Source organism: Musa acuminata, chromosome BXJ2-5 (assembly GCF_036884655.1).
Source record: "Musa acuminata AAA Group cultivar baxijiao chromosome BXJ2-5, Cavendish_Baxijiao_AAA, whole genome shotgun sequence".
Taxonomy (NCBI): Eukaryota; Viridiplantae; Streptophyta; class Magnoliopsida; order Zingiberales; family Musaceae; genus Musa; species Musa acuminata.
Genome location: NC_088342.1, coordinates 42,970,830 through 42,994,772, shown reverse-complemented (window position 1 = coordinate 42,994,772; position 23,943 = coordinate 42,970,830). Strand labels below are relative to the sequence as shown.

Here is a 23,943-nt window from a genome sequence, read left to right as displayed (position 1 = left end):
TGGAAGACTGAGGCATGTGTAGCAGTATTAGCTTTGGGCATTGGATGTATAGCAAGATGTGAAGCACAGTAGTAGTAGTAGTAGTAAGCATAGATAACATGATGGGAGATCAATGGAGCTCATCAACCCCCCTCCTCTTCTTCCTCCTTATCTTCTTTTACCTGACAATTGCAGAGCAAGATGTGAAGCATGGATCACATGTTGAGATTAATGGAGTCCATCAATCTTCTTCCGCTCCCTTGTCTTCTTTTGCATTGCAACTGTGCATCAATTGATCAGTACTCTCGTTGGGGCTCTCCAATGCTCTCTTCTCTTGCTCTTCCGCCTCCACCACCTGCTCGCTCAAACTCCTCTTCCTCCTCTCGACGCGGGCCTTCAGAGCCTCCAGCAGCTCCGCCGCCGCCTCGCGCCTCTCCCGCCTCCGGTTCTTTATCAGGATCCCACTGACATCCGCCGGAGTTATCTCAGCCTCGTCCACCACCTCCGCCAACTCCCTCATCAGCTCGTCGCTCTGCTCGCTGTCTTCCCATCCTAGGTAGTTCTTCATGAGGATCTTCAGCGCCTGGAACGAGCAGTAGCTCATGAACACGTGCATGTCCATTCTCCCCGACCGCACAAGCGCCGGGTCGAGCTTCTCGATGTGGTTGGTGGTGAACACGAAGATCCGCTCGCTGCCGCAGCATGACCACAGCCCGTCGGTGAAGCTGAGCAGCCCCGACAGGGTTATTGTCCTGGCGGCGGCACCGCCGTCCTCCGTCCCCCTGGCGGGTCTCAGGTCCGATGGCGGCTCGCACGGCGGGGCCGGCTTCTTGGAGCTCCTGTTGATGAGATTGACGGAGCAGTCGATGTCTTCGATGACGATGATCGACTTGGAGGTGGTCTTCATCAGGAGCTTCCGGAGCTCGGAGTTGGTTTGCACCTCGGTGAGCTCGAGGTCGTAGATGTCATAGCCGAGGTGATTGGCCATGGCAGCGATCATGCTTGACTTGCCGGTGCCGGGCGGGCCGTATAGCAGGTATCCGCGCTTCCACGCCCGGCCGGTATTCTCGTAGAAGGCCTTCCCTTGGGCGAAGTCGTTGAGGTCGGCCATGATGAGCTCCTTCCTCGCGGGATCCATGGCGAGGGTGTCGAAGGTGCTGGGATGCTTGAAGGGCACGGACTCCCACGGGAAGCCGCGGGACTCCATGGAGCCGCCGCGGGAATTGGTGTACAGTCGCCGGTCCTGGTTCCGGCGGCGGAGCTCGGTGGCGGTCTCCATGATGTGGTCGAGGTACGCCGGGATGAGGAGGGGTTTGTCCTTCTTCTTGATCCGGAGGGTGAAGCTGCGCTTCTCCTCCGGGAGCGGTCGCAAGGAGAAGGACTGCGACTGGCGCTGCGTGACGGTGTGCTCCCAGGTGGCGCTGGCGCCGCGGAAGCCGTTCACGATGCGGTCGTTGTTGGCGAGGCCGAAGGTGAAGGCGGAGGAGTTGAGGCCGCGGGAGAGGTTCATCCGGGAGGCCGCCATGGAGGCCGACTGGCTGAGGTACAGCTGCACCGCGTGGTACAGCTCGTTGGTGTTCACGCCGTCCATCTCCGTGATCTCGAAGTAGCAGTACGTGGAGAAGCAGCGGAACAGGCGGTGGAACAGCTTCGCCGCCGCGAACCGCAGCTCCGGCGGGAACACCGCGTGGAGAATGCTCTGGAAAAAGGCGAACACGCCCATGATCGAGGCCAGGGAGGTCCACACCTCCTTCATCTCCGCCTCCCCTGTTCTTCCCCTGTTACCTCCTCCCCTCACCTCCAACAAAAGAGCTTCCTTTCTTATCGCTTTCTTGCTTACACCACCAAAAACACGGAAGGAAGTTTAGATTCTTGATCGATTCTTGGAATAACGCAACAGATTTCTGGATCTTGATTGGACGTCTCCACCCTCCCTTCCTTCCTCTGTATTGCCCTACTCTGTTTCGAAAGGAAGAGAGAAATGGGGGAGAGGAAAAGGTAAGACGACAGGAAAAATGAGACTGCTTTGAAGCAATAAGAGGTGGGGGAGAGGATGTATTTGTAGAGGAGGGAAGCTTCACCCTCTTTCTTGCTCCCCAAGCTTTTGTGCGATAAAAAGACCATGGAAGGTCCTGTGGAGATTTGGTAGGCCACACCTGCAAACAGCAAGCAATAAATAATCATGCATGCACATAATCTTCTCCTCAGCATCATCGGCTCATATTACCAATGCGTTCATCGAGGATTCTCCTCTTACTTACATCTTAGCTGTTAGCAGCATGGCCTTTCAAATCAATCGGAGGGACTGATATCATCAACACGTCTCTCTCTCTCTCTCTTCATTCAATGCCTCCTCCTCTTACCGTCATCAGCTACCAGCAGGGGAGTTCTTTCCCGGCTTCTGCTCATCGATTTCCACACACAGCAAACACAGATTGCAGGTGCAAGCAAACAAGGCAAGTAAGCCTGAATCCACACAGGGAAGCGAAGGTTGCTTCAAACAAGGATGAAGCATGCTCGATGCAGCTCGACATGAACTGACACGCTTCCCAACACCATGGAATCCGATGGCCTATGCCTTCTGCCCTTAATATAAACCCTAACCATCCATTGGATCATGGATTTATCTGCAAATGGTTCTCTCTCTCTTCTCTCTCTCTCTCTCTGTTTCTGATTTACGTAGCGGCATTATTGCATGCACGTTCTCCGAGCTTATAACATAATCTTACTTTACAGAAAAGAACCGAAACTACTGCGAGCAGCTGAAGGCAGTAAGATGCAAGAGGTTGAAGAAGAGGCAGAACAACTCACATGTGAGTCCAAAGTTTCTGAGATCGAAGGCATATATATTCCCTGCTCCTGAGGATTCTTCTGCGTCCTGTGATCGATCCTCCACTGCAAACCAACTAGCCTCCAAATGAGTAGGTACTGTACTCTATCTACATCTACTTGAAGGACAACTTTTAGCTCTGCTTACTGAACTCATTCAAGATGGAATCGAAAGAGAACACAGCAAGCTCAATACACCATGATAAGATCCATGGCACGACGAACAACCTATTAGTAATTGCAATATTTGATGACGATCTTGCGAAGAAAGGGAAAGATCACGTGTAAAATAGTAATAATAAGTTATTACTATCCAAGATCAAACTAAATTAAAAACATTATATTAAACTTTTTAAAATAAAAAATACTTGAACTTTTTTTAGACTTCAATCCTATAGGTTTGAATACTTAGCTTGGATGGTTTATAAAAGTAAAATACCATATATTTATAAATGTAAAATACAATAGTCCCTAATCTCTATATAACTCTATTTAATCTTATTTAAAAGGTAAGACATCTTAAAATATTTTAAAATATATTTTAATTTTTTAAACTAAGAATTTCTTATCTCTATAGCTCTATCTAATTTTTTATCTTTCAAAATATACTTTAACTTCCTAACACTCCCCCATAAAGTATATCTTTTGTGCTAGCTTGCTCTGAAGATTTTCAAATTGTCCTTTGGAAAGAGATTTGGTAAAAATATCTGTTATCTTATCTTTATTTTTTATCTCCGTAACTTAAATGACTCATTAAAGCACATTTTTCCATATAAATTAATGTTTAATTTTAATATGCTTGGTTTTTGCATGACAAATTGAATTTGTAGTCAATTTTAATATTTTGATTAATAATTTGACAACGCATGTCCTCGATTAGACGTCTTAACTATATATATTTTTGAACAGCAAGTGAGGAAGTCTTGTATTATGCTTTGGTTGTAAACAAAAAGATCGATTATTGTTTCTTACTACATCATGATATGCAAGTAGAACCATATAAAAAGATATAGTTAGAAGTAGATTTACAATTATCCAAATCATCTCTTAGATTAGTAATTCTATAACCATATAATTCAAAATGTATGTCCTTATTATAGAATAATCCCAAATCAATGGTAAAATTCATATATTTTAAAATTCTCCTTGCTGCGTCAAGATGTGGGTTCCTTGGAGATTGCATAAAATAACTTAATACCTGATCTTATAATTGTTAAGTATATGAGATTACCAATAAAAGTAAGAAAAGATTGAGAGTCAAAAAGAATCTTCCCATCTTTATAACTTAACTTTATATTTGCATTCAGTGGAGTAGAAACCTTCTTACTTTTATTAATTTAAAACATTTCAATAATTTTCTTTGCATAGCTTGTTTAAGAGATAAATATATCCTTTTTTATATTTATCACCTTGATACTAACAAAGATATTAAGTTATCCCAAGACTCATTTCAAATTGGAGAGAAAGATATTAAGTTATCATATCATCCATATATGGAAGAAAAATAATATGTAGACGTCCTTACTTTTTAATGAATAAGTTAATATATGAATAAGAATAAAAATAACTTTCGAAATGAAAGTATTGAGCAATTTGTTCATACCATAGGAGCTTTCCTTTACCCATAGAGAGTCTTTTTGAGCTTATAAATATAATTTGGTTTGGAAATAAAAGCACATCTTTATGGTTATTTTATATAAATATCCCTATCAAAGCTTTCATTTAAGATTAGGTGCTAAAGTAATCACCATCCTAACAAATGTCATCTTGACCACAGGGCTAAAGGTTTCTTCATAATCTTCTCTATATTTTTGAGAAAATCCTATTACAATAAGTCTTACCTTATAACGATCTATACTTCTAACTTATGTTTCACCTTATAGACTCAGGTAATTAGATTTATATTTGTAAGCTTTGATATAAGATCCCAAGTTTTATTTTTATAAAGAGCATTCATTTTTCTTATTCATGGCATCTTTTCACGTGGCTTCATCGAAATAAGTAAGCTCAAGATCATTAATTGGTTCTGAAAAGAAATAGTGACATATGGTTACATTATCTCTTTAATATGTTGGTTTGACAATTGTTCCTTTTAATCTTCTTAATGTTGGAATTTCCTTTTCATGAATATCATTACTCCCCCAATCGCTTTGCTCTATCATTGGTGACGAAGAAATAATAGGAGTAGACATAGATAAGAAAAAATATGGGCTAAAATTCATAAGAGCATTATATAACAAATGAAATTTAATCATAGGTTTTGAACATATATCACTTTCATTATTTTGATTGATATTTTCAAAAGAAATTACTTGTGAAGGATAATGATAAAAAACCTTTTTAACCACAACATCTCAAGATATCACATACTTATGTGTTTGTGGATCCATGCATTTTCAACTTTTCTTCATTTCATCATAGCTAATAAAAATATGTTTCTTAGCCTTAGCATCAAGCTTACTTCTCTTTGAGTCTGATATGTGAATATAGCATAAAGAATCAAATACTCTAAAATGTTTAACATTTGGTTTCTCACCAAACATGTGCTCATGTGAAGGCTTCAGATTAATTGGACTAAGAGGAGTTCGATTAATAACATAAGTTGCATATGCCATACCTTCTGCCCATAAGATTTTGGGTAAATTTTTTACATAAAGCCAATACTTATAAGTCTCTACAAGATGTTGAATCTTTCATTCAGTCACACTATTTTATTGTGGTGTATTTGCATATATATAAGTTTCCTTTTGATGCCATACTCCTTGCAAAAAAAAAAAAAATCTATCATAAGTGAACTCTTTGCCATTATTGGTGTATAATCTTTTAATTTTTCTTTTAAGAGCACTTTCAATTGTTAACTTGAACTTTTGAAATTTTAAATTTTTTGTTTATTTTTTTCTTTATAAAATAGACCCAAGTGAATCTCGTAAGATCATCAATAAATCAAAACACATAACAAGAACTTAAATAAGATGGTGTTTGAGTAGGGCCCATTAGATCACTTTTTATAAGCTCTAAGGGAAATTTATATCTTAAAAGTGATCTATTAAAAGGTTGCCTATGTACTTTGCCATATTGATAACCTTCATAAACTTAATTACTATTAAAAGTAGAAAGATTTTGAAGACCATTTACTAAATTTTTTTACATCATAATCTTTAATTTAAGAAAATCTATATTGTCAAGTCTAGATTGATGCACTATTATTTATACTCATCTTGTCAACATAAGATATTGATATTGATAAAATATATAAAATTTTGATCCTTTTACTGGTATGTACAATATCTATATTTAATTATTTTATATTACAAAGAAATTTGACTTTATTAGGATAAAAAAAAGCATAATTTTTAGCATCAACAACATTTGCAACAAAGAAGAGACTTTTCATCGGAACATGATGTACACTCTTCAATGTAATAAGATCATTATCTTTACCTGAGATTATGATGGTACCTTTCTTTTCTACTTGATGAACAATGTTATCTACTATGATAATTATATCATTACTTTTGTATTGATAAAAAATTGGTGAATTTGATGCCATCACTAGTAAAGTGATGATCACATCTTTAATCAACAATCCAATTATGTTCGAAATTAATAGATGTCACGGCCTCAGTAGTTTCAGCCATAAAGCATTTGCCCCAAATTTTATCAATAATATTATAACAATCTTTCTTATTTATAATTATTTTTTCTTTAATCTACACATGATAATTTTTGTTGATATGGCCTAACTTGCTATACTTATAATACTTGATCTTCTTTCGATTTACATCATTATTAAAAAAAAAATCTCTTGTTTGCTATTAGTATCATCCTTCTTATCTTTATCGTTATCATTATCCTTTTTCTTATTTGTAAAAAGGACATCTTCATCTCTCCTTAAATAGAAAATCCCGTCATTTGATTAGCTAGAGATTCTTGAGAAGCAAAAAGATTTTCTAACTCTACCGAGGATAGTTGTTGAACCCATCCTTAAATAGATATAATATAAGAAATATATATTTTTTTTTAAATCACAAATAATATAACGTTTGATTCGTGCGTCAGAAATAATTTCATTTGGATCTAAGAGTAATATCTCTTAATATAAAATTTTAATCTTAAAAAAATACTGAGAAATTAAGAGATCACCTTATATAGTATTTATCAAATTATTTTCTAAATACTGAAACCGAACCATATTCTTTTTTTTTAATAATGCATCAAGAGTAATCCAAATCTGTAAACTTGATTTACAATGAATAATATCTTCAAAGAGATTATAAGAAATATATTTCTTTAATATAAATTCAATCTTTGCATTTAAAATCCTCGTCTCTTGATAGCGTCTCTATCAGTAGCATCTGGTGCTATTGTTACGTTGCCACCGATCACATCTCCTATAGATCTTACTTTTTGAGATAAGACTCTAAATAAGTCTTCTAGTTAGATTAATTAGAAAATTCAATATCAAATCCACCAACTCTATAATATTTCATAGTCGAAAAATGTTATCTTGTTCACCAAGAGATCTTGAAATATAGATTATCATCCTTGTAGCTCTAATACCAATACGAAGAAAGGGAGGAATCATATGTAAGTAAACCCTTTCTCAAATAATAATAATAAGGTACTATTAGCCCAAGATCAAACTAAGTTACACACTCAACCGTTGTGCAAAGAAAACCCTTGGTGGTTTCTTCAGGAACCAAAGAACTTAAACCGTTCAAATTGTTTTAAGTTGTCCATAATTGGCTTAACTTTTGAGTGTTTCAGCAATTTACATACCAATATGTAAATTGTTGTTCTTGTTGATGGTCAGATTCCGAGATGTTCAAGACACCTTTTGAGCATACATGGGCAAATTTGTGTGAGCTAGAATATGGTGAAAAATGTTAGATTCATAAGTTAGTAACATGTGTCTATGCTATTTACAAAATTTGACTGCCTTCATGTTGGGTAAATTATGATGCATGTAAACATAAGTGTTCTGTTTCTTGATGCATTGTCTATTTCACTTTTTACAAGTATATTTCCATGAATTTTATGCAGATCTAATGCAATGAAAATATCTTGTAAATAGTTGATGCCATATAATTACATTCTTGAGATGTTTTATTTTTTTTGTCATATTAACTGTTTCATTGTTTTTGAACAGAGGCTTCTGTTCAGTTTTTTATCAAGTATAAAAAGAGAGGATTATATTAAGTTGAAGGCATACCAAATAAGAAAATGATAGTAAAGTTTATTGGTCATTTAGGTAATCATTCGAATTTTTCAGTGGCTCAGTATCTATCATATGATGCAACAATGCACGAATATCCTCCACATATCATTTTCCCATATAAATAATATAATAATAATATTTTATATTAATTTAATTAATATTGATATCATTGTTAATATTATTTATAATATATAATTATTAATAATATTAATGTACAATCTACACCATGTTTTACTTGGCCAGGTTGTGGGGTCCTATGTTCGTCGATCGCGGGCAGCCGATCGACCCAGCGGTCACATGACAACGTCACGGAGTTCTCTCTTGGTGTAACATCCCATTAGTCCCACATCGGAAGTGGACAATATGTTTGATTAACTTATAAGAACGTATACTATATAAATTTTAGCTTAAGTATTTTGATAAATGGATTAAACCAAACGAAGTTGATAAGGTAGTTAACGTATCACTCGTGTCGTGACATCTGGTGTCAGAGCCGACCTAATATTTTGATCCTTATGCGACTTTTGGGGTCGATAACTTTTGGGGACCATCGTCCTGTCTTCTGCTCCTGTCCTGAGAAGAACCCTAGAAGAAGGCTTCGCTTCTTCGTCGTCCGTCGCCCCCAATTCTCCAGTTCGCGCCTCCGGGTCCTCCGATCGATTCGGCTGCCGCCGAGTTCACTGCTTCCCGGCTCGATCGCTCGTGTTCCGTAATTTCTTGATTTTTTTTTCTTGGCGTGAGTTTCCAGACGATTTTTTGGATCCCGATGAAAATGTTGTTCGATGCTCTTACCCTCGATTTGGGACGGGGGGAGAGTTTTATTATGATTGGGTACCGCTACATAGGGTTTCTTGGCTGTTCTATTTCTGGCTTGAATTCGATCTGGTTTGGGGATTCATTTTGGTTCGCTGTTGACGTGCTTGATTGGCGAGAAATGGGTTTGGCGAATGATATGTGGAGAATATCGGAATTGACGTCTTCACATTGGTTCGTCTGTCTTTGTTTCGATCGATTGGATACTTTCAGGAAAAAATAAGACAATCCTTGCTTCATTTTTTTTTTAATTATAGCGTTTATTCTTTTCTCGTTTTTGTGTAATATATAGGATTTTTCTTGAACTGTAATTGGTTCTTCCGACTTGTCGATGCGTGATTAATCCTTGATTGTCATATACAGAGTTTTTTTCAGAGAAGATGCAGAGGAGAAGAAGGCTTCGCTTCTTCTATCGAAAAATAGGGAAATCCCAAAACGAAAAATAAGACCGAACGTTAGAGGAACGGAACGTCACACGCTATTGGCGCCGCCGTCAGTCTCCGAGAGTTAGGGTTTTTAGGTCCTACTTGGGAAAAGGGGAAAGAGATATCGAAAGGGGGGGGCGAAGGATGGGGAATCCCCAACTGGTGCTTTTCAATTCAATGTCGAAGCAGAAGGAGGTGTTCAAGACTCGCGTGGAGGGCCAGGTCTCCATGTACGTGTGCGGCATCACGCCCTACGATTTCAGTCACATCGGCCACGCCCGCGCTTACGTGGCGTTCGACATACTCTACAGGTCTACGTCATTCCCTTTTTTCGTCCTCCGCTCCTTGCTTCCCTTTTCCGCTTCAGATCTGCGATTTCTTCATCTTAGTTTGGTAAATTCTCGTCTTGGGATGCATTTGATTTTGTCTTCTTTTTTGTGTTTTGGTAATATGTGGGCGACATGATGCTTCGCCATTCATGTGGTTTAGAAAGCTTGATTTTTCTTCAACTATGGTTGTCCGGATATTAGGCTTGATGGATTGGTGGGGTTAGATTTTATTGTAGTAAGCAAAGAAAACCCTTGGTGGTTTCTCCCAGTGATTTCAATAGGCGCTCGGGCGAGGCGAGGCGAGGCGAGGCCCGAGCGCCTCGCTTCAACGAGGCGTCGCCTAGGCGCTCGCCCGAGCCTAGGCGTCGGGCGCTTCGGGCGAGCGCCCGGGTTAAACCAGGCGACTGAACCAGTGTTTTACGTCTGGTTCGATCTCCAGTGCTTTATTTGGTTCAATCGAACCAATTAAATCACCGATAGGCTCCCTCTCACGATTTCCCTGACTTCCCCAACCCTAACACTCGCGATTTTGCCGTCGAGATTTCTTCTCCGTTGTCGTTGCTCTCTGCTGCCACTGCCGTTGCCATTGTCGCTACTCGCCGCTACCACAATCGTCGCTCATCGCTGTTGTCGTCGCTCGCCGCTCCCGCTCCCACTCCCACTCCCGCAGCCGCTCGCAGCTCCCGCTCTCACTCCCGCTATCGCTCGCCGCTCCCGCTACCGCTGTCGTTGCCTTAGCAGCCTCGGTCTTCTCACACTCTTCTTACTATACTGTTAACAGTATATTAACAGTATAATACTAATTGTATACTAATAATAGTATTTTTATTTATTAGATTAATAATATATTATTTTAATTTTAATACTATTAATTTTTATTTATTTAAAATTATTATTAGGTTTCAGAATAAATGGCAAGTGTACAGAGCAACTCAATAGATTTGATGTAAAATTTTATTGTTTTGATTTTTGAGATTTTTTATTAATATGACATTGTGATTTTGTACTCGATTTTCTTAATTTAATAGCATATTTTTTATTTAAATAATTATATTAATTATATTATATATTTTTATATTTTAGCGTCTCGTTTCACTCGGGCGAGCGTCTAGACGAGCGCCTAGCGCCTCGGACGTTTTTGGACCTTGACGCCTTTTGGCGCCTAGCGCTTTTTAAATCACTGGTTTCTCCATGAACCAAAAAACTTAAACCATTCAGATTGTTTGAAGTTGTCATAATTGGCTTAACTTTTTGAGTGTTCCAGAAAATTCTGTTAGTGGCACCAGTTGCATGGTCTAGCTATAAATCAGGTTTTTTTTATGATGGTTAGTCCAAGCCATCCATGCAGTTTGGAAGTACCATTGGCTAACCAGTTAACCATGAAGTTTCCGAGATGTTAAAGACACCTTTTTAGCATATATCGGCAAATTTGTGTGAGCTAGAATGTGGTAAAAAATGTTAGATTCATAAGTTAGTAACATGTGTCTATGCTATTTACAAAATTTGATCGCCTTCATGTTGTGTAAATTATGATGCATGTAACAGAAGTATTTTTTTTCTTGACTGTCTATTTCACTTTTACAAGTATACTTCAATGAATTTTATGCAGTTCTAATGCAATTAAAATATGTTGTCAAAACTTATCTATCGGTTTGTCAATTAGCAGGTACTTGAAACACTTGGGTTATGAAGTTAAATATGTACGGAACTTCACCGACATTGATGATAAGGTTAGATGCTTTTTCACGTTGAGTAGTTGATGGCTTATAATTACATTCTTGAGATGTAGCAGATGATGGGTCTGTATAGTATGTCTAATTTTTACTTGAGAGATTTTTTTTTTGTCATATTACCTCCTGTTTCATTGTTTTCAAACAGAGGTTTCTGTTCAGTTTTTCTGTTTTATGTTTCTGTGATGAGAGATAAAATTGTCAGTTAAAAGAAGCTTCTGTCATATGGTTTCTCATATATTTTGCATTCATGGGATACAAATACTGATCATTGACTTGGTAGATGGCATTTCTTTTAGTTGTTGACGAGTAGAAATTTCTACAACATTAATGCTTCTCCTTCAGTTAAAAATTTCTTTATAAAGCATTTCAGATTGGGGCTGGCTTTCTTAAGAATTCCATAGTATAAAATTATGCGATAATTTTTGACAACTCTGTAGCCATGTATGCCCTCTGGGAGCCTAACTACTTGCCTCCGTAAGATATTTTAGGTCAGTGGTCTTTGCATCCCTTGCAACTTGGTGGTGAATCATGGACCATTGAGTTGGGTTTTATCCAAAACTCTTCTAGGTTTGATGTATCGTCAGTTTTAGGTATTTTAGGTCAGTGGTCTGATGTATCATCAGTTTTTCTAGGGTTTTATCCAAAACTCTTAAATTAAATGTTTGGTAATTTAGGGTGTATCTTTAGCCAAACTGAGTTTTGGAGCTCCAAAGAGAAGAGGACTTTCTATGAGCATAAGCACTCTAGAATGCTTGACGCCCATGTTGGACATCAATACTTGTCAAACACTTCTTGGTGCTCGTTTGTAGTTCACAACATTTAGAAGTCTTGTACCATTAGCACTGTATTAAATATGTGTATAGCACTCAAATTGTTTTTTATATGGCTTCTAGACATGTTTGAATATCAACAAATATATATGTCATTTGGCTTTTGATTTATTTATTAGTGTTACATATTGAAAGTACTTTTTGTGTGCAATTGGTAGTTGTATGTATGGTTAATATGTATTCTAGAAGTTGTATATATGATAATCATAGATTGTTTATGTCATACGAAGTATTAGATTATAAGGCTTCTAGAGCACTTCAATTGTTTATAAGGCTTCTAGCCATGTTGAATATCAACAAATATGTATGCCATTTGGATTTTGATTTATTTATTAGTGTTACATTTTGAAAGTATTTCTGTGAGAAATTGCTAGTTGTATGTATGATTTTTATGTCTTGTAGAAGTTGTACATATGATAATCATAGATTGTTTATGTTATACCAAGAATTAAATTACAATCACATATGAAAATGTACGGCACATAGTCCGTGTTATGTTGTGCCCTAAACTTATAAGATTTGCCATGTTGTGTCCATAGCATATCACGTCCATGACCATGCTACATCTGACATTATATTAAATTAATAAATATGCATTATAGTACTGATTTTTCTTTCCTTAATTCCTCTAATTACATATATTGTAAATGGATTTTATATTTTGCAAATCTCTAAACTTTCGGAAGTTATGTAATTTTGTCAGGACTTTGTGAGTGTCTACATTGAAACACATCACAAATATCTTATCAAAATGTCGTCAGAATGATACTGCACATCATGCAGCCTAACAATTGTAAATCCATACTGTAGATTACTCTTTGAAGAAAAATCATAATACTTTAATCTTTTTCATTTTTTTTGCTGATTTAGTGCCTAAGCTTGTAATCGTTTGGTTGTTTTTTCTTTTTTTTTGGCAAAACTATCTATGTTCAATAGAAGTCCATTCCTAGCTTATGCAAAATTGTAAGAACTGTAACTATTTAAAGAAAACCAGATTTAGAACATTTTTACTTTCTATGTTACTACACAAAGTGATGAACACTGTAATTTTTAGTACTTTTAAATGCTTTCACCTTCCATTCTTGTGTGCTGGTGGGTTGCTGCCATCAGTGATCCAAGAAACACACATTTGAGGCGATGAATATTTTTGCTAGATTATACTTGCTTATAATTACAGCACTTGATGTTTTAACTCAAGTTACTTGGTGAATAGAGTTTCACTTTTTAGATGATTTGTAACTAGCACTTGAACGGTTGTTATTTTATCAAAAGTTTCTATAATAAGAATAACCTAGTTGATTTCTCACCCAGAATGTGTGATCTTGCTACTTTGCATATCTCTTAAATTGCATTGGGTACCCCAAACAGAAAAAGGATGACCCTTTGCACAGGGCTCCCACCAATGCTCAGCTTGAGGAGGATCAGACATCAAAATAGAGCTTAATAAGAACCTAAATAGAAATAAAACGTTAGTCACTTAAGTTTTTTATCAATCTAGATTTTATTTCTCAAGTTGTTCATCTTTCATGATTTGTGTAAATTCTAGCAAGGATACTGCAGACAAAATATTGTAATATATTATATTTCATGTCTCATTGCCACTTGATATTATTGTATGTAAAATCCAATTGGCCAAGATTGTTTTATTCTGCTGCCCCTGTCATTGATTTCTACATAAAAAGTAACATGTCATTTATGTGATAATTTTATCCACTTGGCAGATAATTAAAAGAGCAAATGAATCAGGGGAAGATCCTTTAAGTTTGAGTCGTCGGTTCTCTGAAGCATTTTTGCAAGATGTAGCTGAGCTTCGGTGTCTGCCTCCAACACATGAACCACGTGTTTCTGACCACATAGAGCAGATAAAGGATATGATAACTAAGGTACTTGATGTAGTACTGTAAATATATGCTCGACTCAATTTGAAATTAAGAGATAAGGTTGTCTTTTGTCTTGTAGTTGATAAATCTGTCTTGTAGTTGATCTTGTTATATTCTTTGTGAATGATAGTTTTTAGTTCTTTGTTGTTGGCGCCATTGGAGGATTCCACATAAAAGATGCTAGCATTTAAAATATTCCACATAAAAGACTTAGGTGCCCAATAACCTCTATTCTATAGGCTTTGTGGCACCCCTGGCATGTTTCGATGCACTGAAATATAGTCCACCTTTATTTAGGACTTTTTTTTTTTTAAAGGGTTATGGATCTTATAGTTTTTCTATTCATAAGCCGTGAGAGAAGGAATCTTATACTATCTGAAGAGTGAGGTCAAAAAATTGCAGAAGAATGCAGATATACTTGTGGCCTACGTTTGAAGTGTGAGCTCATACCCATTCTTTAAAATATCAAAGCAAAATACTGAACAAATACAGGCGTTATATAATGTAATTGTTTCATATTGTCTGAGAAGATGTCATGGTTAGACAAATGTAGTAATTTTTTGGCTACAATAATCATGTACAATACCTTGTTTTTGTTCTCTTCCTTCTGTAATCTTAGGTATCAAATTTAGACACTCTAGGACATCATCTGATAACTTCCTAATTTTAATCTAATAAAAAATTTGACAGTTATTTATTCCTTTTTTTATGGCAGATCATGAAGAATGGTTATGGCTATACCATGGAAGGAGATGTTTATTTTTCAATCGATAACTTCCCTGATTATTGCCAATTGTCTGGACGGAAATTAGATGATAATCGTGCTGGTGGAGGTGGAAGAGTTTCTGTTGATTTAAGAAAGCAAAATCCAGCGGATTTTGCGCTGTGGAAGGTGAGGTCATGCCTTATCTAACTAACTTTCCTCTGTCTTTCTGGACATGGTCTTTGCTCATCCATGCTTCAACTATTGTCTAATTTTCAGGCTGTTAAGCCTGGTGAACCAAGCTGGGATAGTCCTTGGGGCCCTGGAAGGCCAGGTTGGCATATTGAATGCAGTGCTATGAGTGCCCAATATTTAGGTGATGCTTTCGATATTCATGGTGGAGGAAAAGATTTGATTTTTCCTCATCATGAAAATGAGCTTGCTCAGAGCCGGGCTGCATGCCCAGAGCACAAAGTAAGCTATTGGATGCACAATGGCTTTGTGAACAAGGACAATCAGAAAATGTCAAAGTCTGATGACAATTTCTTCACGATCAGAGATGTAATGGTCAATGATGTCCTGTTTATTTTATTTCTTTCTGTTCAACTTCTTTTTGTTGTACCTTAACTTTCTATAATCTTATAATTAGAACTTTTGCTATAGATTATTGCGAGGTATCATCCATTGGCTTTGAGGTTTTTCTTGATGCGTACACATTACCGTTCCGATGTCAATTATTCTGACAGGCAGCTTGAAACTGCATCAGATCGTGTCTTCTACATATATCAGGTGTTTACTTGTGACTTGTACATCTAAGATGGCTTTCTTTGTTATATATTATGATTATGCTTTCTATATGGTTTCTAATGGGCACTTCCACTAATCTCATGGACTTTTTTGAAATATGTAGACACTCTATGAGTGCCAACAGGCTCTTTCTCCATTTCGTCAAGAAAATATACAGGGTCAAGTCCCAGCTGATATCAACGAATTAATTGACAAATTCCACTCAGATTTTTCAGCATCTATGTCGGATGATCTCCACACTGCTGCCGTGTTAGATGATCTTATGGAGCCATTGAAGGCGATAAATAGCAACTTAAAGAAGTTCAAGGTTTTCAGAATATTTCTTTCCTCATCTGAATTCATAAATAATGAATTCTTAGGGTGAACATTTTTGTTTATCGTAAATGTTTTCTTGTTTCATAATCGTGTTCGTGTTAATCATACTGAGCTTTTTCTATGTATTCTAATTTGCATTGATTTTTATAGGGAAAGAAGCAGCAAAGACCACTTATTCTTACTCTTCTTGCATTGGAGAAGGAAGTTACTGATGTTCTTGGCATTTTGGGTCTTCTCTCGGGTAGTTCTTGTGCTGAGGTAACCTCAGTCTTCTGAGCTTGTGATTTGTATAGTTATTTACAGATTCAAGAACATTCTTTGTTTGCCTTGATAGGTTTTGCAGCAACTGAAGGATAAAGCGTTATCGAGGGCAGGGTTAACCGAGGAGCAAGTCCTGCAGCTGATCGAAGACAGGAACTTGGCAAGGAAAAATAAGGAGTATGAGACATCAGACAAGATCAGAAAAGAGCTTTATGACAAGGGCATTGCTCTGATGGACGAACCAAAAGGGACTGTTTGGAGACCAAGCGAGCCTCCCGAGTAGATTACAAGAATCACTGATTCCAACACCGCCGATTGCCTGTCACATAATTTATCAGTGGTGGGATTTTGATAATGAAACTTGCATAATATCGTGACAGGTAAAAGTAAAATATCACATAATTTATCAGTGGTGGGATTTTGATAAAGAAACTTGCATAATATCGTGACATGTAAAAGTAAAATATATTCGATAGATTGCTTGTATTAGTTAATTTCTAGAGTATCAGACAAGAGGACAAGATTTTCCTCATTTAGCTGTCATACTCCGTTTATGACATTAACCAAGTTGATATTGAGCTTGAATTTAATCACGAGATTTGATGGGAGAAAAACCGTCCTCAATGTGTTGCTCTCCTTCATCATTTTTCTTGGCAACAAAATTGCAATTGACATCGACATTAATGTTTCTGATTTATGTTTTGCCCGGTTCTCATCGACATTAATCACAAGTTTCTCCCTGCATTGTTTGTGCATATTGAAGAGTCGACAGCCAAGTTGGTCCAAGCGATGCATCTCTTGGTATGCTCGCCTACCATCTCTTGTAGCTTTCATGCATGCAAATAAGTAAAATTTATTGATTATTTGGGAAATCATTCGAATTTAGTGGATCAGAATCATACACTACAACGTAATATTGCACGAATGTCCATATATCATTTTCTCGTATAACTAATTTCATAGTCAATGTAAAAGAAAATATTTTCCTCTTTAGTTGAGCATTCAGAACTATGTAAATTACGTGTTGCCACATCATTGTCATGCTGATTGCTAGACTTTAATGGCATCATATCATCACCATGATTGGGATCTCATAGCCCACTAGGCTACATTGAACGATCTTAAAGAAAATGTTTGATCCTCCAAACTGATCATTCTGATACTGAGATAAGACAATGTTTTATCAGGATCTTAAAGAAATCAAAAGACGTCAGTTTTGAATGATCTTAAAGGTCGCAAACAGTGAACGCTTCAAAATGTTTGCTACCTTCAAAATGCTTCCTTTCAGTTCTATAAACTTCCTAGTCGTCATAGTGGTTGTCGCATACAGTAAACTTACAATGTATTGACCACTTAACTAATAAGATCGTACCACAGGATTAATAAGTGACACCAAAACTGTATACCTCAGTATGTTCTGCCTCGATTACCATGCTCTGAGCTCTAATCACCGTTGACTTCATTTACCGAAGCAGAAATCAAAGATGCAGACTGGATTTTTCCAGCATAATCCAACCTCATTAAGAGAACTCCCCTGAATATATTTATGACTACAGTCAGTCTAAAGAAATGAACACTAATGATTACTCTTCAGTCTAAGAAAAGAAATGAATATATTTATGCCTAAAATCATGTTTAATACAATGGATGAAGAAAATTGACTGCAATTTAAATAATCTACTCAAATATAACCTTCTAGAATAAGCATATAAAATTCATAATCTACAAGCTTTTATACAGGTGATTCTGAAATTCAGAATGAGAATCAAATTATTGCAGCTTTCAGGAACAAATTATTGGATTTATTCAAAACGCATTATCTCCACCTCTTGGTGGAGATAATGCCTCAATATTTCTTTGGATTTATCATTGTTCATTGCCTCAATATTTCCAAAAAATTAGATATGCTTTGATCAACCTTATTCCTAAAGTTGAGGGGCATAATTGAGCTCCCACAATTTTGTGCCACCAAATATCCTTCATGAGGACATTGACCCCACCAACGGATCATGGCCCCACCAAATATCCTTTTTCTCAAATTCACAGAGGGCATTGACCTTTAGTACTAAGGTGGGAAGCCACATGGACTCAAAACTCTGCTACACATTTCTTGAAGTTTGATCTGGTCTATCTATCAATTATTTTCCTAAGAGAACACCATTTCACAGATCTGGTCTATCTATCATTTCCATCACATTTTCTTTCCATCTTAACTTCTGCAGGAACTAGACAGGTTGAGTATAACTTTCTTGTGTAATGGGAATAAAGTAACTAATGGCGGATGGTTTATAGTGAACTGAAAAATCATCGTAGAAGGGTCAACCAGGCCTTGTGATTCCAGAGTTGAGAAAAACCATGTACTCTTAAGTGGTGGTGAAGAAAAGCATTATTCAAAAACTCACTCTGGAGACTAGTAGTTTACAAGTACTTAGCAAAAAGACCTTTAGGTTAACATTTTTCCAATTCTAGAATCCCCCATATACAGAATAATACTTTCCTGTGAGTGTGCTTCCACTACACTAGATTCTGATATGACTCTTGCCTACACTTTTAGCCTCCTGAATCTCTGTATCCAATTTTATCTATATACCTAATGGTCCCTATTTTATAGGGAAGATAGGACTTTTACCCTCCTGAATCTATGTATTTTATGTTATCTATACACCCAAGACTAAGATGGCCTGTGTTCTATAGGGAAGAGATTCTATCAGTTCCCAAACTTTAACGGAATCTGAAAATTTTCAGGAGACCATTTGACAGAGTGGATGACTCCAGGATGCCCCTTATCAAATTTGTAAGGAATTTAATGCTTAGCAGATCTTTAATCACAAATCAAGTCCAAAAGTGATATGGGTGCACACTGAGGATTAAAATTTCAACCATACCAATTGGTATATACTGGTATTTATCAGTCAACGGCTGACCGGTATGTATATCAGACAGTTTCATCTGGTCTGACCCAACACAAAGCACACCACCCGATAAGCTCACTATAGTAGGATTATTGGATGGTGTGATTTGACCAGTATAACTAGTGTCAACTTATCCTGCAATACCGGTATGAGGCCTTTATTTTCATGTTTCTATAAAAATTTTGACAGCCATTACAGCTGTTTTTTTATTTCCTTCTCTCTCTCTCCTCTGTACAACCACCAACACCAACCCCTCTGTACAATCACCTTATGGGGGGCATCGAAACACAGATGGGGGGCCTGGTTATATGTATGAGGGGTGGTGTAAGGCTTTGATGAAAGTGCTAGGTGACCATTGGATTTGGACCTTCCGAAGCCCCAATGTGTACGACCATTCAACCCATTAGCAAAATATCGAGTTGCTTTGTATTGCTTGCGATCCCAATTTATTTGCCTTTTTTTTTTTTTGTGAAGATGGCATATTACTAGGGTACTCGCCTTTGCAACATTTTCTTCTATCCACAGTGTAACTGCACAGGGTACCTAGGCTGCCCGCTAACCCTTACAAGCGTCATTTGGGCGTTGCACACCTAAGACAACCAAGTGACTTCACAGTATGCCAACCATAACAATTCCATACTAGTCCACTGAAAACCAGTATGGGTCAGGAAATTTTGGCATACATGAGATGATATCTAAAATTATCGAGCAACAAAAATATTTTGTATGAGACATCAGCTCATGATTTCTCATCCTCAACACAAGAATGCAAATGCTTGCATTCTGTGGTTACAATTTCCAAATATTACTGTATTGATCGAAAGGAGGTATGAAAGGGGATACCTGCCACTGCGTGACTGGATGGATATGTCACAAACTTTGATTCTGTTTACTGTCCCACTTTGGCTAACTAGAACTACTTGCTCATCACTTTCACCACCTTCTGCACATCCAAAGTTATATATTTTCAGAAACAGCCCAGATAATTTTTATGTTTATAATTAATACAAACAAAAGAAATGAACTAGTCTAGCTTAACATACCTGACAAAGAAAATCCAACCACAAATACAGCCGCAAGACGATAATCTGGTAGAAGCTGCAAAAGTATAATGCACATGCAATTTCATAAACATGTAAATTACATATACCGCCTGCTGTATTTATATAAAAGCATGTAAATTCTGTATAATGCCTGCTGAATATATATAAGAGCAATAGATGCATAATCCTTAAGCTGAATATTCCAGTAGCTTCTAAATGCAAAAAAGTATTAGGGGGCGAAAGCTAAGAAAGACGAAAGCATTGGCCGTAGAATAGAGAACCACACTAGAAATTGGTATGTGAATCTACGCAAGATGGAAAGGAAAGCTGCCACTGATAGTTGATCACCTTGGTTTCACAGTGCAAAATATATGACTATGGCACTAAAATAATACAAATATCAACCTTATCAAGGATCTAAATCATCAGCCTGGACAGTATACCCATTCTAATGGGTCAGAGCAGACTGCCCGAACCGGGATAACTTGCGCACCGGTTCACCCCAGACTGGTACCCCGTTTCATACCAGTCTGGTTGAAATGGTGGTCCTTGCCGATAGGTACCAGAAAAACCTGAAAAAAAAAAGAAACTACAGTACCAGATCCACATATCGATAAATCATTAGTCACATATATACCATACCTGGCGGTATTAAAAACCTTGATATGGTCCGTTTATCAATAAACTATCAGACCCACAAATACCACCGGTACCATACCGTATACAGCATCGGACGGTACCATACCTTGATATAGTTACACAATATATTACCAGCTACATAGCCTGTGATGCTGGTAGTATCCATTCGATATGTCTATACACGGCAATTTGATTTTGGTATATTTCTCATCTTTATAACTAGTTGGTGAATTTAACCAGAGTCGACTGGTTTTGGCCAATTATAGATGATTTCAGTCTCATAAGAAAAAAAAGGAGTGAAAAAAAGGGGAATGAAGCTTAAAAGGAATTTTTAAAAAAGATAAAAACTTTGACTATGAGCAGAAAAGACATTGCAAAAAAGTGTGTTTGCTACTCACTGTAATCATTGTTATAATCATCTATAACCAATGTTATATGTTCATCCTCCATCATCATGTAAGAAAGGAAAGGATTTAGGGAGATAAAGTGGAGGATAGAGTCACCTCAGAGAAAAGAGATGCCAAAGGCTTCAATATTAATCCCAAATCCTACGGAGAAATATTCACAATACAGTTATTTTATTGGTTGTGTTATGTTACTCTTTACTTAATATGCAGTTCTAGCAAATATATAATAGTTATTACAATAAATTATTGTCCATTATTTGTCATTATTGACTTTTATATAATTTTAGATTTTATGTACCACTTTCATATATATGTATATATATTTTTAAAGTTGGATATATTATGAGATATAAAGCTGAAAGAATCTTTTAGCATATAACAGTTTTACTTGTCTCATTTTTTTTTGTTTTTTGCTAATTTGTCATTTTTATAGCTTTGTTTCTTAGAATATTTTCTTGACCAAAATGATCCATCCTGCTAACCTTGATCATATCATTTCTAGCCAATCTTAATTTCAATAGCAACCTAAATTGTGTTTCTACCTTGTGTTTTACCAAATGAAGAACACAAACTTTTCATGCAGCGACAACGATCACAAGCGAAGGAAGCAAAGATGTTGACTTTGTCAAACTTTTGCAAGATCCTGGGATGAAATACCACTTTTACCACTTACCAATTGGAAAACAGAAACAAAAGCAATGTCATGCCTAAAATAGACTGGTGGCTCAAGCGAGTAGGTATAGGTATACACTAGTGAATCATCTACCAACTAAAACAACAAAAAAGTCCAATTAGAGTTTGTTAGCCATATTTAAGTTAATTTCCTAATATGCATGTCGGCTATTTCTTTTTACATCAGTGAAAAGACAAATAAAACAAGAATGATACCTTGCAACCAATCAAGCCCACTCTTCTGAAGCTTGATAATCTGAATGCACTTAAAGGTACACGCTTCCCGTGACCACTTTCAGATACAAATAGCAGCCATGGAGGTCCAATATCTTTACCTCTGCAAGAAAAAACTTATACCAGAGCATTAACCAAAATAAAGAGCCATGATACAGTTAATATTTTAGCAAGGGTGGGAGTCACAGGACTTTGTTGGCATCTCAGTTGTGGCTAGATTAAGTGTCATAAAAAATAAAGCATGAAGCAATCAATTTGAAGATTGAACAAACAACAAATTCATTACAAGAAAAGAAAACCGTAGATCCATCGTTACTTGTGGATGCTTGTCCATCAAAGTAGCTTAAATCTTCCCACGAATATGCTGACAAAATTATAGTCAGTGGAAATTTCTGGAAGAGCAAAGTTACCTGCCACTCAAGCTTTCTGACAATTTCTGCAAGTCTTTCTGCATAGGTGCAGGTATAATATCCATGGAAGCCATTTTGTCCCTTCGTTTTAATTTCATCGATATCACACCCTTTGTTCTCCTTCCAAGTGCACGGAGCTAATCCATGTAAAAGTTGTGTCCATAACAATTAAAAAATGGTCAGGTCAGTCAGTGTTCCTTCTACTTATTAGCTGGCAGCAAAATGAAGCACTAGAGTAAATTTATTGTTAGATCCCAGAATTTTAACAAATGGAAAGAACTCAAAATAGGCAAGCAAGACTAAGTGAAATAATGGTTGCATAATCTTCTACTTGAATTGTTGCATACGCCTCAAGAAACAATGATCCTGCATGCTAAAGTGTTGCATGAATTATGTGCTAATTGTCCTTTAATATACAATGAAAATTGTATTATTACACATCTTAAGATTCTTTTGAAGGATCACATGACCGTTTTTTTTACTGTATACAATGACAATGCAAGCTATCTTCTAATTAGTTTTTTTCTAAACCAATTCTAAACTAGATCAAGCTAACTTTGCAAGAACAAAATTTTGTAGAATCCTAGAATTAAAGCAGACTAAATCATACCAAGCCCTTTGCTTTTGAACATTCCCAAGTAAAAAAGTAAAGAATGATGGATAACAGCATAGTGGCTTTCCATTCCAGATATGACATCAGGATGGTAGTTGTCCACAGTGTCTTTGCCTCACACTATAGCAAGTATTTAAATCTATAGACCCATGCCATACATAACCAAAAAAGAACTAATAAAACATTAGTTGAAGTGTCGATATACCAAAATGTGTAACGTTATATAGCATAACCACTAAGCAATTAGCCTAGTATGATATTGTTAATACACGTGGTACACTGGCATTTTTAAATCCCTGCATCATTTCACCAAATTGACCAACCTACTACCTAAATTGGGAAGAATGTTAACAAGTAAACATGTTTTTATTTTCATTTGAAGACTATTTTCGTGCTAAATTTGTCATAAATTGGGAAGAATATTCTGATATGAAATATCTTTATAGTTTAATATATCTAGCTTTCTGTAAGTCTAAAAGGGTATCCAAGTACATCATGTCAGGAAAGATTCTGTCATATGATAAGCTTTATTTTAATTAGATAGAGATTCTCAAATAGTATGTATCATAAACAAGGGTTGAACCCAGAGTTTTGTACCAAGAAATGTTAAAAATATTATTAACAAAAACAATGGAGTTTCTTTAATGTTTTGTGCCCTTAATTATCCCTATCTTCTTCTTGTGTGTTTGATCCAACTTCTAATCTTCATCTTGCTACCTTGATCTTCATCTTTCTCATCCTTCACTCCCATTATAGTGTTTTTTTTTTTCCACGTTTGCATCAAAACAAATGTCTTCCATTTTCAAGAATGCTGAACTAGACACCAAACTAGACTTCTGATGTATTTGCTTTTTGAGAGGGAAAGAAGCTCCTTTGAATGGTCAGAGATCA

General features: G+C 36.6%; 3 protein-coding genes across 5 annotated transcripts in view; 1 reads left to right on the top strand and 2 right to left on the bottom strand.

Annotated features, from left to right (window-relative positions):
• On the bottom strand, nucleotides 1-2,039 carry LOC103985563 (AAA-ATPase At4g25835-like). Its single transcript, XM_009403299.3, has one exon. The coding sequence runs from the start codon at nucleotides 1,733-1,735 to the stop codon at nucleotides 221-223; it is 1,515 nt and encodes a 504-aa protein (XP_009401574.2). The 5' UTR covers nucleotides 1,736-2,039; the 3' UTR covers nucleotides 1-220.
• A 6,529-nt stretch (nucleotides 2,040-8,568) lies between these two features.
• Nucleotides 8,569-16,715, top strand: LOC135612861 (cysteine--tRNA ligase CPS1, chloroplastic/mitochondrial-like). 2 transcript variants are annotated; one of them, XM_065109610.1, is made up of 10 exons: nucleotides 8,569-8,735; nucleotides 9,203-9,575; nucleotides 11,260-11,323; nucleotides 13,878-14,039; nucleotides 14,752-14,928; nucleotides 15,019-15,300; nucleotides 15,403-15,528; nucleotides 15,650-15,853; nucleotides 16,012-16,119; nucleotides 16,196-16,715. In XM_065109610.1, exons 2-10 carry the CDS (start codon nucleotides 9,409-9,411, stop codon nucleotides 16,403-16,405), a joined length of 1,500 nt encoding a protein of 499 aa, XP_064965682.1. In that variant the 5' UTR covers nucleotides 8,569-8,735; nucleotides 9,203-9,408; the 3' UTR covers nucleotides 16,406-16,715. The 2 variants fall into 2 exon arrangements, with proteins under 2 accessions (XP_064965682.1, XP_064965683.1); XM_065109611.1 differs by having other exon boundaries at nucleotides 8,569-8,762.
• A 528-nt stretch (nucleotides 16,716-17,243) lies between these two features.
• The window catches only part of LOC103985565 (DNA gyrase subunit A, chloroplastic/mitochondrial), a 47,427-nt gene continuing 40,727 nt past the window's right edge, over nucleotides 17,244-23,943 (bottom strand). The window contains exons 23-27 of one of the 2 annotated variants that reach the window (XM_009403304.3): nucleotides 22,440-22,576; nucleotides 22,012-22,132; nucleotides 20,078-20,132; nucleotides 19,878-19,977; nucleotides 17,244-17,656 (exon numbers count right to left, since the gene is read on the bottom strand). In XM_009403304.3, the coding sequence (XP_009401579.1) occupies nucleotides 17,566-17,656; nucleotides 19,878-19,977; nucleotides 20,078-20,132; nucleotides 22,012-22,132; nucleotides 22,440-22,576 (504 nt within the window). In that variant the 3' untranslated portion in view covers nucleotides 17,244-17,565. The remainder of the gene's footprint in view (nucleotides 17,657-19,877; nucleotides 19,978-20,077; nucleotides 20,133-22,011; nucleotides 22,133-22,439; nucleotides 22,577-23,943) is intronic. The other variant, XM_009403305.3, reaches the window with a different exon arrangement.